The sequence below is a fragment of the Vipera berus genome (assembly GCF_964194415.1).
Source record: "Vipera berus genome assembly, chromosome: 17".
Classification (NCBI taxonomy): domain Eukaryota; kingdom Metazoa; phylum Chordata; class Lepidosauria; order Squamata; family Viperidae; genus Vipera; species Vipera berus.
In genome coordinates, this window is record NC_138220.1 from 1,680,519 (window position 1) to 1,701,881 (window position 21,363).

Below are 21,363 nucleotides of genomic sequence, written 5' to 3' on the forward strand. Positions count from 1 at the left end.
TGGGTGGCTTTTAAGATGGGTGGACTTCAACTCCCAGAATTCCCGAGCCAGCACGGGGAATTGAAATCCACCCATCTTTAAAGTCACCAAGATTTTTACGGGAACAAACAACAAAAAAAGGAAAAAAACCCAAAATAATCTAGACATTTAAAAAAGAAAAGTTTGCAGTTTTGACTTTTTGGTCCAAGTGGAGTTTTGTACTTTAACTTTTTTTGAATAAAGCAAAAATTACTTTTTTTTAAAAAAAAAAAGTCACCACGTTTGAGAAAAAGCGCTCAAAACTTAGTTTTTTCACTGGGGGAAAAAAACCCTTGAGAGTCCAAAGTTCAGGAAAGAGACCACCTCAGGAAATCTGTTTCACTATTTCTATTCCAAATTATTTCTGTTCTTCTCTTCCCACCGCTCACTTCAGACTTTGGTTTCACTGCAAGCCTCAGGATGGGGATGTTCCATTTAAGGAGCTGAGGATGGTACCCTTTCTGGTCAAAAGAATAAAATTAAAGACACCTTTATTTAGATGGAGCCAAGTTGCAAGGACTGACTTTTTGGAAACTCACAAGCAGGCTGAAAGGACCTTGAAATTGGTCCTTTCGGGGTGGGGGGGAGAAGGAAAATGACTACGACTGGCTATTTTTAGACTGACTGATGAACGGAAGAGGCTAATGCAGATTTACCGGCTTCTCCGCGGAAGGTAGTGGCGCTGTGCGCGGAGCCTTGGTGTCACCTAATTTTCGGAGCTGGAACCATGTCCCCAGGGCCCCGTCATTCATCAAGGTGATGGTCCGTGAAATGGTCTCCCCAACCACATGCGTGCCAAAATGTATGAGCTCTTTATCTAGGGACAGCTGAAGAAAAGAGAAAGTGGAAATAATTTAAGTTAACGCCACAGGGGCAATCATGTCAGTTCAGCGAAGGGGCACAAGTGCTTCTGCATCGCTACAGGAAGTCCTCGAGTTACATCCATTTGCTTAGCAGCTATTAAAAGTTACAAGGTGACTAATAACCGGCATTCCAAGCATCTTCCTGCTTCGTCTCTTCTGCTGCCAGCATTTCTTCCCCTTTGCTCCTCTATACGGTATACCAAAGCAGATGAAATTTCCTTCTCCTGATCCTAAGGCGAAATCTGGACCTACCACGCATTTCTTGGTCGAGCACTTCAGGGGAATGGAAAAGGATCCAGTCTGGGATAAAAAAGTGACTTCTCCTTCAAGGTCTTCATTTATCTGAAAGAAAACCAGCAGATTCTTTTGCTGCAATGGCCGCTGAGTGTGGCAAGCGGTCACAAGCTCCTTCCTCCAATGCTGCTGTGACTTTGAATGGCCACCAATTTGGATGGCTTTGTAGGCGGAGGACTGCCTGCGATTGGATGAAGCACAGCAGCGAGAAATGCTTCTCCAAACTTAAAAATAGTTCAGATTGGTATATTTATAGCACTACAGGGATCTCGGCTACCGCCCTTTGAGAGCCCCCAGAGTGGTTATCAAATTGCCCTTAGATTGGCTGAAAAGCAATGGCCGGTAGCCCATCAAACGGAGAGAATCTCGGGATCCTTGCCGCAGTTTTAAATAGAAAACGCTGGGGAACAGCCCTTTCCGCAAAGAGGCTAAACTTCGTTTGAAACAATTTAATTTTTTCTGTGTGCAAAGGATGGCGAATGCTTTTCTGGACCTGAAAAAACGCAGTTAAAAGAAAAATAAACAACCCTGGGTCAAAATGAAGGAAGTGTCTCCGGGTCACCTGTAATTCCTTCCACTCGCTTCTCTCTCCACAAAGAGGCTTTTTCAAAAATCTGGATGTCACACAGCCGAGCGAGCGGCGGAGTTTCCCCGGCTCCATCGCCCTGTCAACCAAGCCTCACTCGGCCTTCAAGCTTCCGGGCTATGAAGTTTCCAAACTGCCGCCCATTGAATCAGGCGGACTGTGCATTTCACACCTACCATAGGTTTAAAGGTCACCCCAACTTCACAAGACATTCCTGAAGACATCGGACCCGGGGGATCAAAGCTGCGAGGGAAAAGGAAAGAGAGGATCACTGGATCACGGCAGTATTTCTAAGGAAAGCAGGGGGGGGAAAACATTTTTCACCGTAAGACATATTCGTTGCTGGCTGGACATTCATGGAGTTGAAAACCAATTTTACTTCAGACCAGAAAGACACCATTCAATGTTTTTCAGTATACATAGTGAGGAGCAACAGGGAAGCATCCCTTCACAACTATTCTCCAGTGCTTCACAGAGTTGGAAGGGACCTTGGAGGTCTTCTAGTCCAACCCCTTCCTCAACCAGGAAACCCTATAACATTTCAGACAAATGGTTGTCCAACCTCTTCTTTAATAACCTCCAGTGTTGGAGCACCCACAACTTCTGAAGGTAAAGTGTTCCACTGATTAATCGTTCTAACTGTCAGGAAGTTTCTCCTTAGTTCTAGGTTGCTTCTCTCCTTGATGAGTTTCCACCTGTCTCTTCTTGTCCTGCCTTCAGGTGCTCTGGAGAATAGGTTGACACCCACCCACCCCTCTTTTTGGCAGCCCTTTAGATATTGGAAGATGCTGTCATGATAACACCAGTCCTTTTTATTAGACTAGCCATACCCAATTCCTGTAACGGTTCTTCATGTTTTAGCTTCCAGTCCCCTAATCATCTTTTTTCTTCTTCTACTGTTTACTCTGGCAAAGCAATTACCCATTTCAACATGCCTTACTAAGAGTTCTTAACTTTTCAAAAAGTTAAAATGTTGGCATACTGACAGCCCCCTTATTATTATCTCGCAGAGAACCTTCTTTCTCCCTTGTATGTTTTCAGAATCCCAAAGTAGCCATACGATCCACAAATCCTGATTAAATGATTAACACATCTTGACTTACAGCACAGTGAAAAAATCTTTCAAATGTTCGCTGACGCCATCCAGCTTGCAGTAGTTGATACTATAGAAGGCATTGATCAAAGTGACCTTCTTTTTATAGGTTTTTCCAACATCAAAGTCCTAGAAATATTTTTTTTTAAAAAAGATTATATTAGCTCTACTTTTTTTAAAAAAAAAGTGCAATAAAGAGTGTCATGAAAAGCATGATGGTTTGTTTGATCAGTGCAACACAACTACTAAACTGGAGAACATTCGGTTAGACAGAATGTATTTATTGGGTCAGAAGTAAGATTGCAAAGTTTAATTGATTAAATACATTTAAATTACTTTCTGATGGGCTTTTTAAAATGTTCTTCCAATTCCCTGGGCACCAGGTTCTCTAATTTTTTTTTATTATTTCTTTAAAAAATGGTTAATCAGAATTAAAGTAGCAATTCCTTTTTTTTCCATTCTGAAGAAATGTTGTTGTCACTGCAATCATAACATTTTAATTTAGCCAAGGAAGGCAATTCTCCTTCTCACAAACTGACAACATATTCAATGTAAATCAATCTGTTAAATAGCCATAGCACTTAGACTTATATGCCACTTAACAGTGCTTCACAGCGCTCTCGGAAGCAGTTTACAGAGTCAGCCTCTTGTCCCCAACAATCTGGCTCCTCGTTTTACCAACCTCGGAAGGATGGAAGGCTGAGTCGACCTTGAGTCAGTCGGGATCGAACTCCTGGCAGTGAGCAGTAAATTAGCCTACAATACTGCATTCTAAGCACTGCGCCCGTAGGACTCACGAATGAGTTGCAGATTCATTTCCTAGCTTTGCAAAATGGACTAAACTATCAACTAATCAAACAGTCAAAACCATCCAACTTAGGCCCGCTTTGTGAATGCCGTTGATCAAGTTCATCTCTCACCTTGAAATGAATGAGGCTCGGCTTGCTGTAAAAAGGACACCCTTTAAACTCACGCCCACAAACACGGTGTTTGCGAATGACTCCAGCATGTAGCTTCTCCAAGTTCCGGGTAAAAATGTCCTTTTCAAGTTTCGACACGCCGAGGGGTTTGGAATCAGTTTTGTCATCCAGTTCCTGAGAAGTGGGCAAGGCTGGTTTATAAAGGACTTAGGAAATAAAACAGCTTGTGGAGAAAGCATGTTGATTCAAAAATGCTGGAACCTACAAATTTGCGGGGAAATGGTGGCTTTCTCCAACCCACTGGGAGAATGGACCTCGTGTTCAACCCAATGAGAAAAGGCCAGGAATAAATAAATGGAAAAGCCAGAAAGATGGATCTGAACCTGCAATGAGTTATATTCTTGGTCCCAAATCCCAACAAATTCCGGCTCCGCAAGAATATTATCCGCCTCTTCCTCTTCGCCTTTGGTTTTGCTTTCGGGCATGAACTCACAAGAGGCGTTGCAACTTTTGTCATCCAGCGAGGGGGAAACCGAAGGGCTGCGCCGAGGTTTCTGCCATAGAACAGAGACGCTCGTGAGTGGCAAAAAGTCAAAGGCCGATTTGGACAGGTGAATTAATCACAAAGTCTTGGGAAAATTACAAGGAGGGAAAAAAAAACCACATCAAATTCTTCGTAAACTCCCAGAAACTAAACATTGCAAAATTCAATAACCTGGTGTAGACTCATTGCTACTTCCAAACAACAAATTGTTTTCTTGCCAATGGAAACTGAACCGTGCAAAATTCAGTAATTTGCAGCAGATCCATTACCACGTCCAAATAAATGGCTTTCTTGCCAAGAACAACTTCGAAAATGGCACCAAGACGGCACTAAGTCACTATGCCTTTGATTTTGGACCAGTAAATCTCATCTTTATTACTGGGGTCAGCAAACCAAGAAAGCTCCAGATGGATTCATCCCACTTAAAACTACTGTTTATGAAAAACAAAAATTAATTTAAACATCCAGGCTGATGTTTGTGGCAATGAAATCCCACACGACGTAAGATTCAAATTAGGAGATTTTCAGTTCTGAGCCATTACAAGGTGCTAACTGAAGGAAGGAAGTAGAAAGGTTTTGATTGAATCCAACAGTCCCTCACCTGTGTGACAGGTGCTACCTTATCACTACACGTCTCTTCAATGTAACGCCACGTTTTCATGCGCCACTTAACAGCGTCAGACACTTTGTCTGGGTCTCTAGATTCCTGGAGACGAGACTGTGCTTTCATTTTCTCCACCTGGCCTTCTTCTTTCAAAATCCGAGCGACTATTTCAATTTTTCTTGCTTTCTGTTGTTCCAAAAACTCCCTGTGTGTGAAGCGATGGCAGACAATGGAGACAAACTGGAAACAAGACACCAGGGAAACAGAGGGAGCAACCTCTGAGCCCAAACGCATTAATCCTCTTATCCTTTTATAAAGGTAAAGGTAAAGGTTCCCCCGCACACGCGTGCTAGTCGTTTCTGACTCTAGGGGCCGGTGCTCATCTCCGTTTCAAAGCCAAAGAGCCAGCGCTTGTCCGAGGATGTCTCCGTAGTCATGTGGCCGGCATGACTAGACGCCAAAGGCGCACGGAGCGCTGTTACCTTCCCACTGTTAGTGGTCCCTATTTTTCTACTTGCATTTTTATGTGCTTTCGAACTGCTAGGTTGGCAGAAGCTGGGACGAGTAACAGGCGCTCACTCTGTTACGCGGCACTCGGGATTCGACCCGCCAAACTGCCGACCTTCTAATCGACAAGCTCAGTGTCCTAACCCACTGAGCCACTGCGTCCCTTATCTTTTTATAAAATATATTAAAAAGGAAAAGTGTGTCCTTGATTTATACGCCTGAAAAGTATCTATTTTTGCATCCTTATTGCATTTGCAAATATCCTCCTTTGAAACAAACTCTCGACGATGCTAGCAAAAGAACTCAGGCAGCTGGTGGCTACTAGCTGCTAAAATTCAGGTCTCCTCTCACCCGTTTGAAAAAAGTACTGCTGATTGACTAGAATTAACTAAGGAAGAAGAATGTCCATGTTTTTAACAAGAAATGACAAGCTAGCAGGAAGGGGGATTGGGTTAGAGACGGCTTAAGGATTCCATTCGCCAGATCTACTGCTCTAAATTTGAGGTTCTAGGCAATATTTTCTGGAGCTTAATTTTTTTAAAACAAAAATAACATACAGGGAGGGAAAAATAGTTGTATGCACACATAGGTCCATCGGTACTTCTAAAATGATACTTCAGCTATTGAAAAAATAGGAATCGTTTCAAAGCACATCCCAGCAGAAAATTGAGCTGAAACTTTAGGAAGACTTATTTCTTAATTAAATAACGGCAAGGAATTCTAGTCCAAATGTTGTTGTGTTTTTTTTTTAAAAAATTGTTTCCCCCTGCATGATTGACCCTTTCCAACTGAGGTCTCACCTATCAAAGGACTTAGGTGGAAAATAACCCACAAGGCTGTTAATTTATCAGCACGCCACCATTAACGTGATATTTCTGAAAATTAGCAGCTCACTTTTTCCGTTTTTCAAACTCAATTTGTCGCTTCTGGCAAATAAACTCCCGGGTCACATTGTGTCCTTTAGCCTGAATGGCTTCCTTTATTTTCTGGTCTTGCTCTTCAGCATCAATTGCAATCAGTTTGCCCAGGACTTGACGGGTTCGGAGATTTTCCTAGACAAGAGTATTAAAAAAAATATATTAAACCTTTATTTTGGGAATCGCAAGGAAAGCAGTTCATGAGAGCAGAAATCAGCAGGGATCCCATTCCAGATTTCAATTGCTTTCAAAAGTTACATGTGATCCTTGGCTTATGACCGCAACTGAGACCAATTTATGTTGCGAAGCGAGACGGTTGTTAAGTGGATTTTGCCCATTTTATGATCCTTCCTTGTCACAGTTGTTAACTGAAGCACTGCAGTTATTTAAGTCAGTCACACGGTTCTTGAATGAGTCTGGACTCCCCACTGATTATGCGTGCCGGAAGGTCACAAAAAGTGATCACATGACTCTGGGCCATTGCAACCGTCATAAATATGAGTCAGCTGCCAAGTGTCTGAATTTGGGTTATGTGACATGGCGATGCTGCAATGGTCTTAAGTGTGAAATGGTCATCAGTCACTATTTTCAGTCCCGCTGTAACTTCAAGTGGTCATTAAATGAACTGCTGTAACTCAAGAACTACGTGCATTTCCTTTTCCCCCCCTCCAAAATAAATCCTATCCATTATATTCAAAGTCATAACATAACATGGTTTGATTGATCTGGAAACCGGCATAGGGCCACTTGCGGCTTAGTCAGAAAAACAAGCCTTGGTGGAGCAGTGGGCTAATGCCTCCTTAAGTAACACCAGCTGCCTGCAATTAGTGCAGGTTCGCATCCCACCAGGCTCAAGGTTGACTCAGCCTTCCATCCTTCCGAGGTAGGTAAAATGAGGACCCAGATTGTTGGGGGCAATTAAGCTGACTTTGTAATAATGCCGTTTGGGGTGTGTGTGAAAGCCCTAACAAGCAGGCATATACATAGAATGAAGGCTACTGCTAAGCTTGTAAGCCGCCCTGAGTCTTCGGAGAAGGGCGGGATATAAATGGAATTAAAATAAAATAAATAAATAATAAATAAAATTGTGGCTTAGCCTGATCTAAGAGTGAAGGCCTCCTTACGATGAGGCTTCTGTTGTTTGACTTCATTCTGAACATTGTTTGGCCAACGTCTCCCCTTTTTTCTGCCAAATGGCAGTTGCAAACTATAGTTAGTGGTTTTGTGTTACCGATACAAATTCCTCCATCCCTTTACAATTTCCTTCCTTGCAGGCTAAAAGAAAAAGGAAAAAAAGACTAGGGTAGGATTCTTTCCACACCACTGGACTTTAATTGAGACTGGAAGGCCCAATTTTGATAGCTTTATTGTAAAAACAGTGGCGTGGTCTCCTTCTCAAGCAGTTAGCTCTTACCCGGTTGGAACTGATGCTGTTTTTCAGAGACAAAACCGTTTCCATCCTTTTTTGCAAATGTTCCTGGCGGTTCTGTTCCTCCGCCAATTCCTTCTCACGAACCCTGTCGGAAAAGCACAGAGTCAAACCTGATCCATGTCGGTGAAGGTGAAGCCATTTGGACTGATGCCCATCAAGGGGAAGGGTGCCGTGGGAGCCCAGCTGCTTAATGCACTCAACAAACCAGGGTTAGCAAGCCAGGGCTCGCCTGGTTTGTTAAGCTCCACCTCTCCTGTCCTTCTACAGCAGGCTAGCTGAGGACTTTGCCAATGGGACCTAGGAGAGCAGGCAGCCTTGATCTCATAGGACCTCATACTATTATATAACTTATACAGAGTATGTCATATATTGATCTCATATGTATACACTAACGGACAGACGGATTAGGGGTGGCATGATAGCTGCCTTCCAATTTTTTATTTTTTATTTTATTAAATTTTTATACCGCCCTTCTCCCGAAGGACTCAGGGCGGTGAACAGGGCATATCTTAAAACTACAAAAGTACAAAAGTTAAAAAAGAATTAAATTATTGCCCACAATAAAAACAATAATATATATATATAAATATTAAAACCCTAAGTGATTCCCCATCAGGCCAGGCCAGCTTGTTCAAATAAATGGGTCTTTAACCCGCGCCGGAAGGAGCGGAGATCCGGTGCCATCCGGAGCTCAACCGGCAGCTGGTTCCACAAAGCCGGAGCGCCCACAGAGAAGGCCCTCCCCCTGGGGGCCACCAGCCGACATTCTCTGACTGGAGGCACCCTGAGGAGGCCCTCTCTGTGGGAACGCACGGGGCGGAGGGGAGTTGACGCCGGCAGCAGGTGGTCCCCGAGGTATTCCGGACCCATGCCATGTAAGGACTTAAAAACCATCACTAAGACCTTGAACCTCACCCGGAAGACAACTGGTAACCAATGCAGCTCGCGGAGCAAAGGTGTAACATGGGAGTACCGGGAAACTCCCAAGACAACTCTCGCGGCCGCATTCTGTACCAGTTGGAGCCTCCGAGTGGTCTTCAAGGGAAGCCCCATGTAGAGAGCATTGCAATAGTCAAGACGAGAGGTCACGAGCGCATGAGTGACCGTACACAGGGCATCCCGGTCTAGGTAGGGCTGCAACTGCCGCACCAGGCGAACCTGTGCGAAAGCCCCCCTGGTCACGGCTACTACATGATCTTCTAAGGTAAGCCGGGCATCCAGGAGGACTCCCAAGTTGCGAGCCCTATCTACAGGGGGTAAAGACTCACCCCCCATAGAAAGTGAAGGAACGTTTTGAATGTCCCGGGATGCCGGAATGTACAGCCACTCAGTCTTGTCAGGGTTGAGTTGAAGTCTGTTCCTCCCCATCCAGACCCGAACCGCCTCCAGGCAACGGGACATCACAGCGAGGGCATCACTGGGGTGGTTTGGGGTTGAAATGAAAAGTTGGGTATCATCAGCATATTGATGATACCCAACTCCAAAACCACGAATGATCTCACCCAGCGGTTTCATGTAGATGTTGAACAGGAGAGGCGAGAGAACCGAACCCTGAGGAACTCCACAAACGAGAGACCTAGGGGCCGATCTCTGCCCCCCTGCCAACACCGACTGCGAACGTCCCAGGAGATAGGAGGAGAACCACCGAAGAACTGTGCCTCCCACTCCCAATCCCCTGAGACGCCGCAGCAGGATACCATGGTCGAAGGTATCGAAAGCCGCCGAGAGGTCTAATAGGACCAGGACAGAGGAATATCCCCTATCCCGGGCCCTCCAGAGATCATTCACCAGAGCGACCAATGCCGTCTCCGTGCTGTACCCGGGCCTCTGGGGGCTGTCCCAGAGAAGAGGGGCTCTGCCTCTTCTCCAAAGCACCAGAGGGCAAGACAAGAAGCCACGGAGAGAGATCCAACTTAGGAGGCATTTCCTGACAGTTGGGAACAGTTAATCAGTGGAACAGCCTGCCTCCCGCAGTTGTGGAGGTTTTCAAGAAAAGATTGGACATCCATTTGTCCAGGATGGCTTGAGGACTCCTGCCTTGGGCCAAGGGCTGGACTAGAAGACCTCCAAGGTCCCTTCCAGCCCTATGACTCTGTGATTCATTCAGGAGCTGAAACACAGTGGCGTAGCTCATACCTCCAACCACAGGAAATCCCAAAAGTTAACGGACCAGACCTCTTCTATTCTTTGAAAGGAGAAACAAGAGGAAGGAAAAGTAAACGACGTACTTTCCTAAACTCTCCTTCAGAAACCGGACAGCCTTTGCGTGGTTCCTCTGAGAATCTTCCAGCACTTTGGCCAGGTTTTCTTCATAAGCCTTGCTAGCTACCTGGATTTTTCTATATATATATATATATAGAGAGAGAGAGAGAGAGAAAAGAAGGAATCTTTCAAAGGGGGCTGCCAAATCCCAACATATAATAGACAGAAAATACCTTCCCAATAGATTATTTTTCATCAGTCATCCTGTCTTCTCCCTGGCTGAGGTCTGAGGCTCGAATTTGCCATTTTCCTCCTCCCCCCCCCACCCCTTTTCCTTTGCACACCCTGCTTTCTGGATTGCACTGATCTCCTGATTTGCCGGGTGCTCCAATGGAAAGGTCGAAGTATCCTTAATGGGAGGTTGAAATCCAGCCTACCTTTCGGTGTTCTGCCACCTCTGGCTCAAGAGCTGGGCCATCTCATCCTGCTTCTGCAGCCTTTCCTCCGCCTGGTCTCGGCGCTGCTGGTCCAGCACTGCCTCGTCTATCTTGAGCTGCTTGCGAAGTTTGGCAAAATTCCCTTCTTCTATTTCAATCTTCCACATTTCAAACCTTGGGAAAGGGAGGCCTTATCAGTGTCCAACCTGCTTGGGTGGTCATCCATCCGACTTGTGCTTGGAAGCAGCCTCTGTTGGCCCCAGAACCCTCACCCTCGCATCACTGGGCGACGGAAATTGGGTCCCAGTGCTGTTGTAAGTTGAGGATGACCTGCCGGGTCATCGATGTTTCCGGGGAGAAATTCTGTAAAGGCTGAGTCGGTTTTCACCTGGAGTTAACCAGCCATTTAGGGCCCTACTTAGCTTTAAGTGATCTCAGAACAGGTAAGCCAAGTCACACCTGATTAGGACTCGGATGGAAGACCACAGGGAAATCCCTTCACTCTATAAAACATTCAGGAGAGATTTCTCCCCCCCAAAGTCGGGAGAAGCCACTAAATTGCGTTAAGAGAAAAGCGCAAGGATCAATTGGCCCAGGGTCCCCTCCCTGGTTTTTTTTCCACTTACACATTTTCATTTAGGGCTGTGCTGATTTTGGATTCAAGGTCCTTTTCATTTCCCAGTTCAGCACACAGACGCCGGTGCAATGCCTGCAGGCGGAACACGGCCGTGCTGAGCCATTGAAAGGAGGGGAGGAGGAAAAAAAGAAAGGAAGGAAGGAAGGAAGGGGAATAAAATTAGAAATAATGAATTGTTAAAAGTCAGCACATAAACAAAGCTGAAACAACCCTGCAGCCTGGAGGAATACAGGTTTTGTTTTGGAATTTCTGGCAGTTTATAGTAATTTTGAAAGTCTCTTTCACAATCTCTACACCAGTTGACAGGCAGAACCTCAAATAAGAGCTTCTTTATGTCCCCCCTGCAGATATCAGGGCCAACTCCTGCATTTAAAATAATAATCATGGCAGCCCCAGTAATTGGCATGACCCAAGCACAAAGAATATGGGCTTTTCACTGTACACACTAAAAAGATGGTCCAGGAAGAAGGCACCATCCTGGAGACATTAAAATTCATGTCTTAATTTCGGGTTTTTAATTTTAATAGATCCAGCCCAGAACAAAGCGGTAAAAACAATTAATCAGTGGAACAATTTGCCTCCATCGCTGAAGGTCTTCAAGAAAAGATCGGACATCCATTTGTCCAGGATGTATAAGGACTGCTGCCTTGGGCAGGGGGCTGGACTAGAAGACCTCCAAGGCCCCTTCCAGCCCTCAGATTTCTTGGCTGATCCCAGTGCAAGACCTCCTCTGCACCCCGAGAACATGTTACCAACATTTTGCTTTGAAGAGAGGGGAAGGAAATGAACCATAGTGATTCATTTCTTCGCGATTAAACTGAACAAAAAAAAAAGGCAGCCGGGGGGTGGGGGACAATTGTTTGATCCCAGCACTGGTTCTAACTCTTCTGGGTGGATTCTTGCCTCTGAGGTAGAAGCAAAGTGAAGCGAGCTGTTTGAAAGCGGCTGCACGGACCTAGATTCGCTGGAGAAAAGCCCACTTTTACGCACTAATAACTTGTGGGACAGATAAAAGATGGCATCAGAAATAGACTGGGGTATGTTTTTTTTCCCCTGCACCCAGCAAAAGGTTATCTCCTCCTGTAGCTGGCTGTGGTCTTTGGAGATAACTCTGTTTTATTTATCAAGGACCTTAATCACCAACTCATTAAGTACCTTTAAACAGAAGAAATCGAAGAGGTGGCAGTTAGAGCCACCAAACAGAGCCAAATTCAGCCAATTTTACCCCCCCTGGAAACATCATGAGGACAAACTGCTGACAAGCTGGCCTGAACTACATACGTGTTCCCTTCCTTCTTCTCGTTCTCAATTTCTTTCTCCACGTCTTTTTGCTGGCTGGTGAGCAGGTCCAGCCGATCACGGCAAGTCGCCAACTCTTCTCTGGAAACAGGAGAAGAGGATTCAGCCAGAGCAATTGGCAATGGGTTTCTTTTTGGACATCTGTGGCATGCCTCATCCTCCCGTGGTTGTAAAGCAACTTAAGGTTCCACGTACTGTGCGTGGGTTCAAAGGAAAGACTAGCTGAAAAGTCCGCCAGGGAAGAGGCGCTGCACAAAAGGAAGAGAGAGGAGGAGGGACAAGGAAAAGAAGTACTGATGTCCCCTTTGGCGGGAACGTCTCTCAGGTCATCCTTTAGATCTGCTGGCTCCCAGGCAAACGAACGTGAGGACTAGTCATCTACTTATAATTTTCATTAACAGGGCCTGGTTCATCCAAATATCAAGAGAGAAGCACTTCCTCTAAAGTGGGGCGGCGACACGGTCAGTCTAGCTTCGCTTTCTTGAACTCGTCCTCCAGATGTCCCGAACAACACTTCCCATTATCCTGGGCAGCTGGGACTCACCTTGTTTTTTGAATGAGCAGCTCTTTTTGTTTGGTGAGACTGTCGAGTTGATTCAGGTTTCGGCGCAAGTTGAGGACACGAACCCGATCGGTGTAGTTCATGGTCCGCCCTTGGCTCGGCACAGGGAATTCTTCCGAACTTTTCCTATTGGGAAGAAAAGCACGTCTCCACATAAAGGAGCGCCACCTTGAGACTGATAGGGAGAGTCTATAAATTATTTAAATAAATACGTCGAGGGATGCCTTAAGCCCAGGAGATCACGGGCCCCTTTATGGTTCTCCTTTACGCAGCTTCTCAGCGTGGGTGAAGTCCCAGAATTTAGCCCAGCTTTATAAGAAGCATCGTTTCCAAATCTTGCTTTGGAACTTTCTCTTTTTTAAAAAAAGTAAAATAAAATACCCCATTAGACATATTTATTGGTTTTATTGAAGTGAATTGAATGGTTCATAATAAAGATATACGGGGTAGTCCTTGACTTACGGCCAAAATCGACCCCAAAATTTCCGTTGCTAAGCGAGACATTTGTTCAGTGAGTTTTGTCCCGTTTTACGACCTTTCTTGCCACAGTGGTTAAGTTGAACCGCTGGAGTTGTTAAGTGAAGTGAATCTGGCTTCCCCCATTGACTTTGCTGGTGAGAAAGTCGCAAAAGGGGATCGCGTGACACACACACACACACAGAGCGACGCTGCAACTGTCCATAAATATGAGCCAGCTGCCAACTGTCTGAATTTTGATCACGTGATCTTGGGGATGCTGTAATGGTCATGCGAAAAACGGTAATAAGTCACTTTTTTCAGTGCCGTTGTAGCTTTCAATGGTCACTAAACAACGTGTTGTAAGTCGAGGATGACCTGAACAGACTCACTTGCTAATATCCATAGTCTCTTCGGCTCCCTCCAAAGAATCTTCTTCGGCTGGGGGGCCCTCATCTTCTTCAAGTCCTAGAAGGAAAGCAGAGATTTTGCTTCTGTTAAAAAGGCCTAAAGGTTTGTTCCCTCTGCTTGACAAAACCTTTCAAGACCAGAGGTTCAGGGACGCAATGTGCTAAAAAGTCACTGCTCCGTGGCAGAGAAAAAAGGGGGAGTTGTGTCAAAAAGAAAAAAAAATAGACACAGGGACAATTTCCCAGTGTGTGACCTGGGTGATCTCCTAGCCAAGCATTAACTAGGTTTGACCCCATTTTGCTTTTCTAGAGATCAGTGAAGACCGCTAGTCTCCCCATCCTGGGAAGACACGATACAGATTAGCTTTGCAAACTAAAAATACAAAATAAACAAGCAGACAAATAAATAATAAGATAACCTTTCCAACCTTCCACGTCCTGCTCAAGTTCTTCAAATATATTTGTTTCTTCATCCTTGCTTTCCTCTACGATGGGATATAAATCAGGAAAGGGATCCTCTTCCAAAGAAGTACGGCTCTCCATCTCGCTAAATTGGGGAAGCTCTCCTCTTCTCAAAAGGCATTTAGCTGCAAAATAATATTAATAACTTGGAACAGAAAATGTGAAAGGATTCCTCCTCGATCGGCGACAAGCCCTACTAGTCTATCTTTTACTCTTTAAGAATTGGGAATAAAATCTCCCAAGATTCTTAGATATTTCTTAAAACCTTTCTTTTCAGTGATATTATTATTATTATTATTAGACGTTACGGCACTGTTCATTGTTTTAATGCTTTCTGCTGTTTTTATTGTTTTAAAATGTTTTTAAGATTTTAATTGTAATATACAGCACGTGTTGAATTGGGTGCTACGCAGAACTGTTTGCTAGGATGGGTGCCTATAGAAATCAAATCAATCAATCAATCAACCAACTGGCTAAATCAGTCCCACTTTGTGTGTGTGTGTGTGTGTGTGTTATTGCACACTGGATTCATTTATAAAACCTAAGTAAATTCACTAACCAGGTTGTGCAAATTCAGTAGCCAAGTTCTGTTTTACGCTTCTTTTTTTAGCCAGGTAGATTTTCAAGGCATCAGTTCAACGTCAGGGACATCATTCCCAACCCAAGGGTTTCTACATAAGGAATAATACTAATTACGGGGCCAAGGCAAGCTGCGGGAAGATCGGGACCCGACCCCCCCCCACTCCACTCCCGTCCGCTTACGGTATCAACTCGCGAAGTCTCCGAGCAAACTCGCCACGCAACTTTTGTCTTCTTTTTTTTTTAACCACCAGCCAGCCGTCCGTTTGGGAAAGCTCCCAAGGCAACGGAGACAACCAACTGGAGGGACAAGCGGAGGGGGTGGGGGGGGGAAAGGGCTCCAGCTTTCTCGGGAGGAGGAGAAGAAAGTCGCCGACGCCGAAGTCCGCAGAGCCGAAAGCGTTTGGCTCGCGCGGTTTGGGCATCCCGGGGGAGGGGAAGAGTTTCGGCTCCCCCTCTTCTGGGGATGAGTGGTACATTCCGAGCGGCTCGCGTTTTGTCTCTCGGGGGAGGCTCACGAGAAGCGGCGGCCGCTCCGGTTCTCCCCCCCCCCCGGGCCAGGTAACTCTTAAAGGAGCCGCGCTGCTTTCTTTGCCGGCTTGTGTCCAAATCCTGCAAGCGAAGCAAAATTGCAGTGGGAACAAACGGAATACACCCACGTAAAACTTCCACCCGTCTTGATACCGCCCCTACCAATGTTCACCCTACCGTACCGGTAGTCCTCGAATAACGACCACAAATTGACCCCCCCCCAGCTTTTCTGTTGCTAAGCAAGGCAGCTGCAAAGTGAGGTCTGCCGCATTTTTACGACCGTTCTCGCCACGGTTCTTAAGTGAATCGCTGCGGTTGCTAAGTGAACTGGGCTTCCCCACTGGTAAAACAGAACATAGAGCTGGAAGGGACCATGGAGGTCTTCTAGTCCTGCCCCTTGCTCGACCAGCACAACCTAGGCCATCTCAGACAAGTCACTAATGACAGTGTCCAAGTGCCCGCCCGTGGGCCGGTTGCATCATACGGAGGCCGCGCCCACCCCAGCTGGGGCAATGCAAAAAAAAAAGTCGCAATACATCGTGACACGTCACGTGACGTGGCGAGTTTGACACCCGTGGTCTAATCTCTGCTTAAAAACCTCCAGTGCGGGAGTGCCCACGATTTCTGGTGGCAAGCTGTTCCACTGTTAGGAAGTTTCTCCTTAATTCCAGGTTGCTTCTCTCTTTGGTTGGCTTCCAATCTAGCTTGTCCATCATAAATATATAATAATAATAATATATAATAATAATAATATATAATAATAATAAAAATATATAATAATAATAATAATAATAATAAATAGGAATCAGTTGATCACATGAGGGACGCTACAATGGTTGTAAGTATATATATAAAAATGGCCCTTAAATCACTTTTTTCAGCTTGGCGCCTCGCTGGCATCCCGCCATCAAAGATGGAGCAGGGAGGGAGCAGTAGAAATTTTGGACTCAAAGACTACCTGTATTGCATAGATGTTTTGGACCTCCACTCCCATCAGCATCAGCCAGTGCGACCAGTGGCAAAGGAGTATGGGAGTGGCAGTCCAAAGCCAATAGAAGGCACCAGTTTTCTTTCATTTTCTCTTGCGCGTTAGCACAAAGTGACTGCTTAGTTCTCACTAATTCTAGGCCTTCAGAGCTTTGACTGACAGCAACGTGATTTGAATTTTGCTCAAGCTGGAATATTTTAAGAAGAATGAAATCTGTACAGTATGGCAGGAATAAGCAAATAACCTGGTCACCAGTAATTTTTCTCAACAGTATGAAGACATTTTTAATTAGTCTGCCAAGCGGCTGGCAAGGAACTGCCTGCCAATTACAAAAAAATAAAAACCAAACCCGATTCAAAACATTCAGATAAATTCTTATTCAGAGGACTCCAGTTGCTCTAATTCTCTAAGCTGTTCCTTTTGGCTCCCTCTAACCCCCCTTTTTATTATTTTTAGAGTTGGCAGCTCCTCTAAAAATTGATTCTTGTGTTTCATTTGAACGACAGCTCTTTTGTGCTGGTTTTAAGTTGGATTTCACACTCCCTATACCTCCGCCCACACAAGCACGGGGCAAAAACATTTCCCCTGCCGTTCTACTGAACTGAATAAGTTATTTCGTTCCTTTCCTGTAGGATCACTTCTGAAAGACCACCTGCTCCAGGTAAACAAAGGGCTCCTTCCAACGCGGCCATCATTTTATTTACCTTGTAAGATGTTATTACACGAATGGTATATGAACCTAATAATGCAATGTTATTACACTGATGCTACGTTAATATATTAATGCTAAGATTGTTTGACCTCTCTTGAGATTTACTGTATTAAGTATAAGTATATTTTATAGCTCAGCTTGATGACAACAGTTGATTATCCTAAAAATTGCAGTTTTAGTCTTAACTGACACAGAGCAAAGAGGGTTTTGGTTCAATCTTCCTAAAAGAGGAATAATTCAGAGGATCTGAAGACTTTTAACATTACTTCTTGAGATTAAATCTACATGTACCACCTGGAAGAGGTCATCTTCCTTCCCTGGAGAACTCCATGGCAAGGAGAAGATCAGCCTGGCATATTCTTCACTGCTTACTGTTTCACTTCCTTCCAGAAGAAACTATTCTGTTTTAAATGCTTTTAATAAGAAGACAGTGGCGGAATACACTGGTTTGGCCTTGCCATTTTTGAGAAGGAAATTTGATTCAATTAACCCTCAAATAAAAGATCTTTTGCAACGTGTAATAGTAACATTTTCCCAAGCACACAAAGATTCTCAAAAGGCAAGGGTGTCCTTGTGAATGCTCCTGCACCTACGCAACTGACCTGGTATCCAGTTTAATTTTGCTTCTCTTCTGCTGCGTTCATTGTGCTTACCAGCCGGTTCACACATTTTGCAACCAGCTGTGAAAAGAAGGGTGTGGGGGGGGGGGCTTGGAAGAGAAAACAGACTTTGGGAAATGTGGAAAAAAAACAGGGCAGGCAACTTTCAAAAATAAAAAAAGATGGGGAACTCTGCAAAAGCCTACAGACCTCTTGCTAGAAGTATCACAGTTTTCCCAGGAGCGCTGAGAGCAAAGCAGCTATTAAAAGAATTATTGGGAGGTGGGTGTGGGGTGGGAATAACTGAAATAATTGGAACGTTATAAAGGATGGCTTTCTGCTTTGTGGAGGAGGAGGAGGTAAGCATTGCATAAAAGAAATGTTATGTAAAGGCCTAGCCAGGAAAAGAGCAAGGATTCCACTTACAGGCTTCTAAGCAGTGCTAGGAGAGACCCAGTCCTGAGATCTAAGGAGAGCTGCTTCTGTCAGATTGGGTCTGCCTATCCTGCTAAACCATGGTTAGGTAAATGATTGAGTAAAACACTGCTGGCTGGAATTGCATAGGACACAAAGCCATAAACCACGGTTTAAAAACCGACAATGTGCCAATGGTATGGTGAAATCTGATTTCCCACCTTAGCCACAATCGACTGGGTTTGCTCAATGTGCTACACCAGACTGTGCTTTGTTGGCTTTCGGCTTAAGTGAGGTGGGCTCAGCCAATTCTGGCTTATACGATAATCACGACTCAACAAACTGGCTTAATCCACACAAGGCCAAAACAAATCACGTCCTGGTGGAGAGAAAGGAGGAAAAATGGATACGAGGGTGGGTCATCTACAAATGATATCTTTTCTCCCCCCCACACACACACTGCGTGTTTCACAATGTATTTTAAATCTGGGATCTGTGAGTGGGAATTTGTAGATCACTTTGTAACACCTTAGTACAGGGGTCAGCAACCTGAAACAGTGAAAGAGCCACTCGGAACCGGTTCCCTCACAAAAGGAAAAACTGGGAGCCGCAAAAAAATGTGTGCGCATGCGCAGAACAGGGTTTGATTGAAGAGTGGAGCCAAGGCGAAATATGCACCTACCCTGCATATTTGAATTGATTGGTTGAAATTTTTTAGTCCCGCTTTTTTTTGGGGGGGGGGGGACTGCACATGGCAGAGGACTGGGAGCCGCAGGAGATGGCTGAAAGAGCCGCATGCGGCTCCGGAGCCGCGGGTTGCAGACCTGTGCCTTAGTAGAATTGCCTGAAAAAGTGTTAATCAAGCTTTATTGTGGTTTTATTTTAAGGACCTGCTCTGCTCCCCTCTCTTTCATTTCAGTTCTCAAGTTTTAGCAAGGAATGTCATGACCTGTTCTGATTCAGGGCAAAAGAGGTTAACCTCCTGTTGAAGACAACTCACCCTGGAGGAACAAAAAAAATACTAGTTAGATCTTTATTACGCCCCCTTCTTTTCTGCCAGGGATAAATTTTTAGCTTATTTGAGTAGTTGTCACCTTGGAAACACTGAAACGAAGAGAGAACATATATCTGTAAACAGTGGTACCATATATACAGCTATATACAGGACCATCACAAACTCAGAAGACTGTGGTCCGCTTTTTATTCCTTTTAATTCTACTATGCTTGCTCTTTGGTGCTCCTTAGGGGGAAAAAAGTCACTTTCGGGTTTTTGCATCCACACAGCAACCTTGTGAGGGAGGTGGATACTATTCAATGCCCTTGCAAATATGGAATACGGTTACCTGCTGTCTGCTTTCTTGGAATGGGGGAAGGAATGTTGCAACATCTTTGCAAGAGTTGGATTTTTTTTAACAAGGCAGGTAGAGTGTCCCAAGGTTCATTTGAGTTATTTGTGGATGCGCTAGGTATAAAGTCAGAGTCCCTTCAGCCCTGTGCTAAGCTATGATGCCATTGGGGCTCACTGACTAAACCATTATTGCCTGAGTTTGCTCAACTGACTCAGCTATAAACAACATAGTCCTCAACTTACAGCAGTTCGTTTAGAGACCGTTCAAAATGACGTATTGAAAGAAGTGATTTATGGCCGTTTGGTGCACTTAATGACTGTTGCAGCATCCTCACACTCATGGTAATCAACATTCGGATGCTGATCAACTGGTTCATATTTAGGATGCTTGCAATGCCTCCCGGGATCATGGGATGAGTTTTTGCGATCTTTCTGACGAGCAAAGTCAATGGGGAATCCACGTTCACTTAACAACTGTGTTACTAACTTAACTTCAGTGATCACTTAACTGTAACAAGAAAGGTCGCAAAATGGGACCAAACTCCCTTATCAACTATCTTGCTTAGCAACAAACCTGCATTACAAAGCAGAAGGCTAAAACTGTGCTTACAATTGACAAAAAGTGCACACACTAAGCTATAAAAGGCCATTAAGCAAATAATGGCTTAATGCAAGGTGAGAACTCGCCTAAGCATGAATATGCATCCATCAGGTCCTGGAATTCTTGTTATAACTAGAAAGCACAGCCATGGCTTTGCCATAATTAGACACTATATTCACACAACGCCTTCAACAATCACTTTGACCCACAATTCCACATTTTGACTTTGTTCTTAATTTCTACAGTTTTATGAGTGGTCTTAAAAATAGCCAAGGTACTTTGTATGAGCCTCAAGTATCTATCAAGTATTTGTATTCTTGTCCCACCCTCAACGTCCTAATTTTGTCTCTGTTCCTCTTGACATTCCTGATCGTGATTAAAAAGACAAGTTCACAGAAATATTCTTCGAGGATCCTAAATGTAAAATTGGAGGCGATTTCCTTCCCTCAAAAGGATCTAATTCCTCTGGCCGGGAGAGGAAGTGTTGTTGATCCCTTCAGTTTAAAAATAGGCATGGGTATTCAACGTTCACAGACATTTGGAGACACAGCCACACGACAATCACCATTTGGGTGTCCATAAAAAAGAAGAACAGTAATTATTGATGATCTACATGGAGTGGGCAGAAGGCGGTATTTCATTGATTGCCTCATTGGATTGGCTATTAGGCTATCAAGAGGAAGACCCTTGGAAAAGTATCCATTAGCAAAGGCTAAAAGCGGTTCACCTTTACGTTTAAATTAAAAAAAAGAGAGGCAAAACCCTCTGAAATATGTCTCAGAAATCTCAACATCTTCTCAGATGAAGAAAGAATATTTCCTGCAATGAAATGTAATTGTGCCAGTCTTGGCCTATAATTAGGAACTAAATTGCATGCTGCCCAGCTAAGTGTCAGCCCATCTTCAACCATGGCTGATTTGAAAGAAGAAAAAAGCTAATCTGGGCCAGATGTGGTTAATAGTTGGATAAGAAACCACCAGAAATTCTGGAATTGCCAACTGGTCTGCAAATCTGGAAAATATCCTAAATGAGCACACTGGCAAACCATCACTGCCTTGTCCCCAGAGAAACGGCAGGCATGTATCCATATAACCTCCCAGCGCTGGCCGTCCCCATCCTTCTTCAGGTCATCCTGAAGACTTCAAGAAAGCTAACACTGTACTTGTACAATTTAGTTGGAAACCCAACTAACTGCTGATTTTGGAGAGAGGGGAGGAGGAGGAGGAGGAGGAGGAGGAAGAAGAAGAAGAAGAAGAGAAGGCGGTGGCTGCTTAGTATTTTGTGTGAAGCCAACCCATTTGCTTCGTCTGGAGTTTAATGTGTTCTTTGAACCCAGAAAATGGATTCA

The 21,363-nt window shown here is 44.5% G+C and overlaps 1 protein-coding gene across 1 annotated transcript in view; it reads right to left on the reverse strand.

Moving 5' to 3' along the window:
* The window catches only part of CFAP74 (cilia and flagella associated protein 74), a gene marked incomplete at its 5' end in the record, with an annotated part of 29,532 nt that extends 15,208 nt beyond the window's left edge, over nt 1–14,324 (reverse strand). The window contains 16 exons of the mRNA XM_081341268.1: nt 675–845; nt 1,134–1,223; nt 1,938–2,004; nt 2,865–2,983; nt 3,775–3,948; nt 4,158–4,328; nt 4,920–5,127; nt 6,324–6,481; nt 7,761–7,863; nt 10,007–10,117; nt 10,418–10,591; nt 11,044–11,148; nt 12,336–12,434; nt 12,898–13,041; nt 13,764–13,839; nt 14,210–14,324. Of these exons, the coding sequence (XP_081197394.1) occupies nt 675–845; nt 1,134–1,223; nt 1,938–2,004; nt 2,865–2,983; nt 3,775–3,948; nt 4,158–4,328; nt 4,920–5,127; nt 6,324–6,481; nt 7,761–7,863; nt 10,007–10,117; nt 10,418–10,591; nt 11,044–11,148; nt 12,336–12,434; nt 12,898–13,041; nt 13,764–13,839; nt 14,210–14,324 (2,085 nt within the window). The remainder of the gene's footprint in view (nt 1–674; nt 846–1,133; nt 1,224–1,937; nt 2,005–2,864; nt 2,984–3,774; nt 3,949–4,157; nt 4,329–4,919; nt 5,128–6,323; nt 6,482–7,760; nt 7,864–10,006; nt 10,118–10,417; nt 10,592–11,043; nt 11,149–12,335; nt 12,435–12,897; nt 13,042–13,763; nt 13,840–14,209) is intronic.
* Between the last annotated feature and the right edge of the window lie 7,039 nt (nt 14,325–21,363).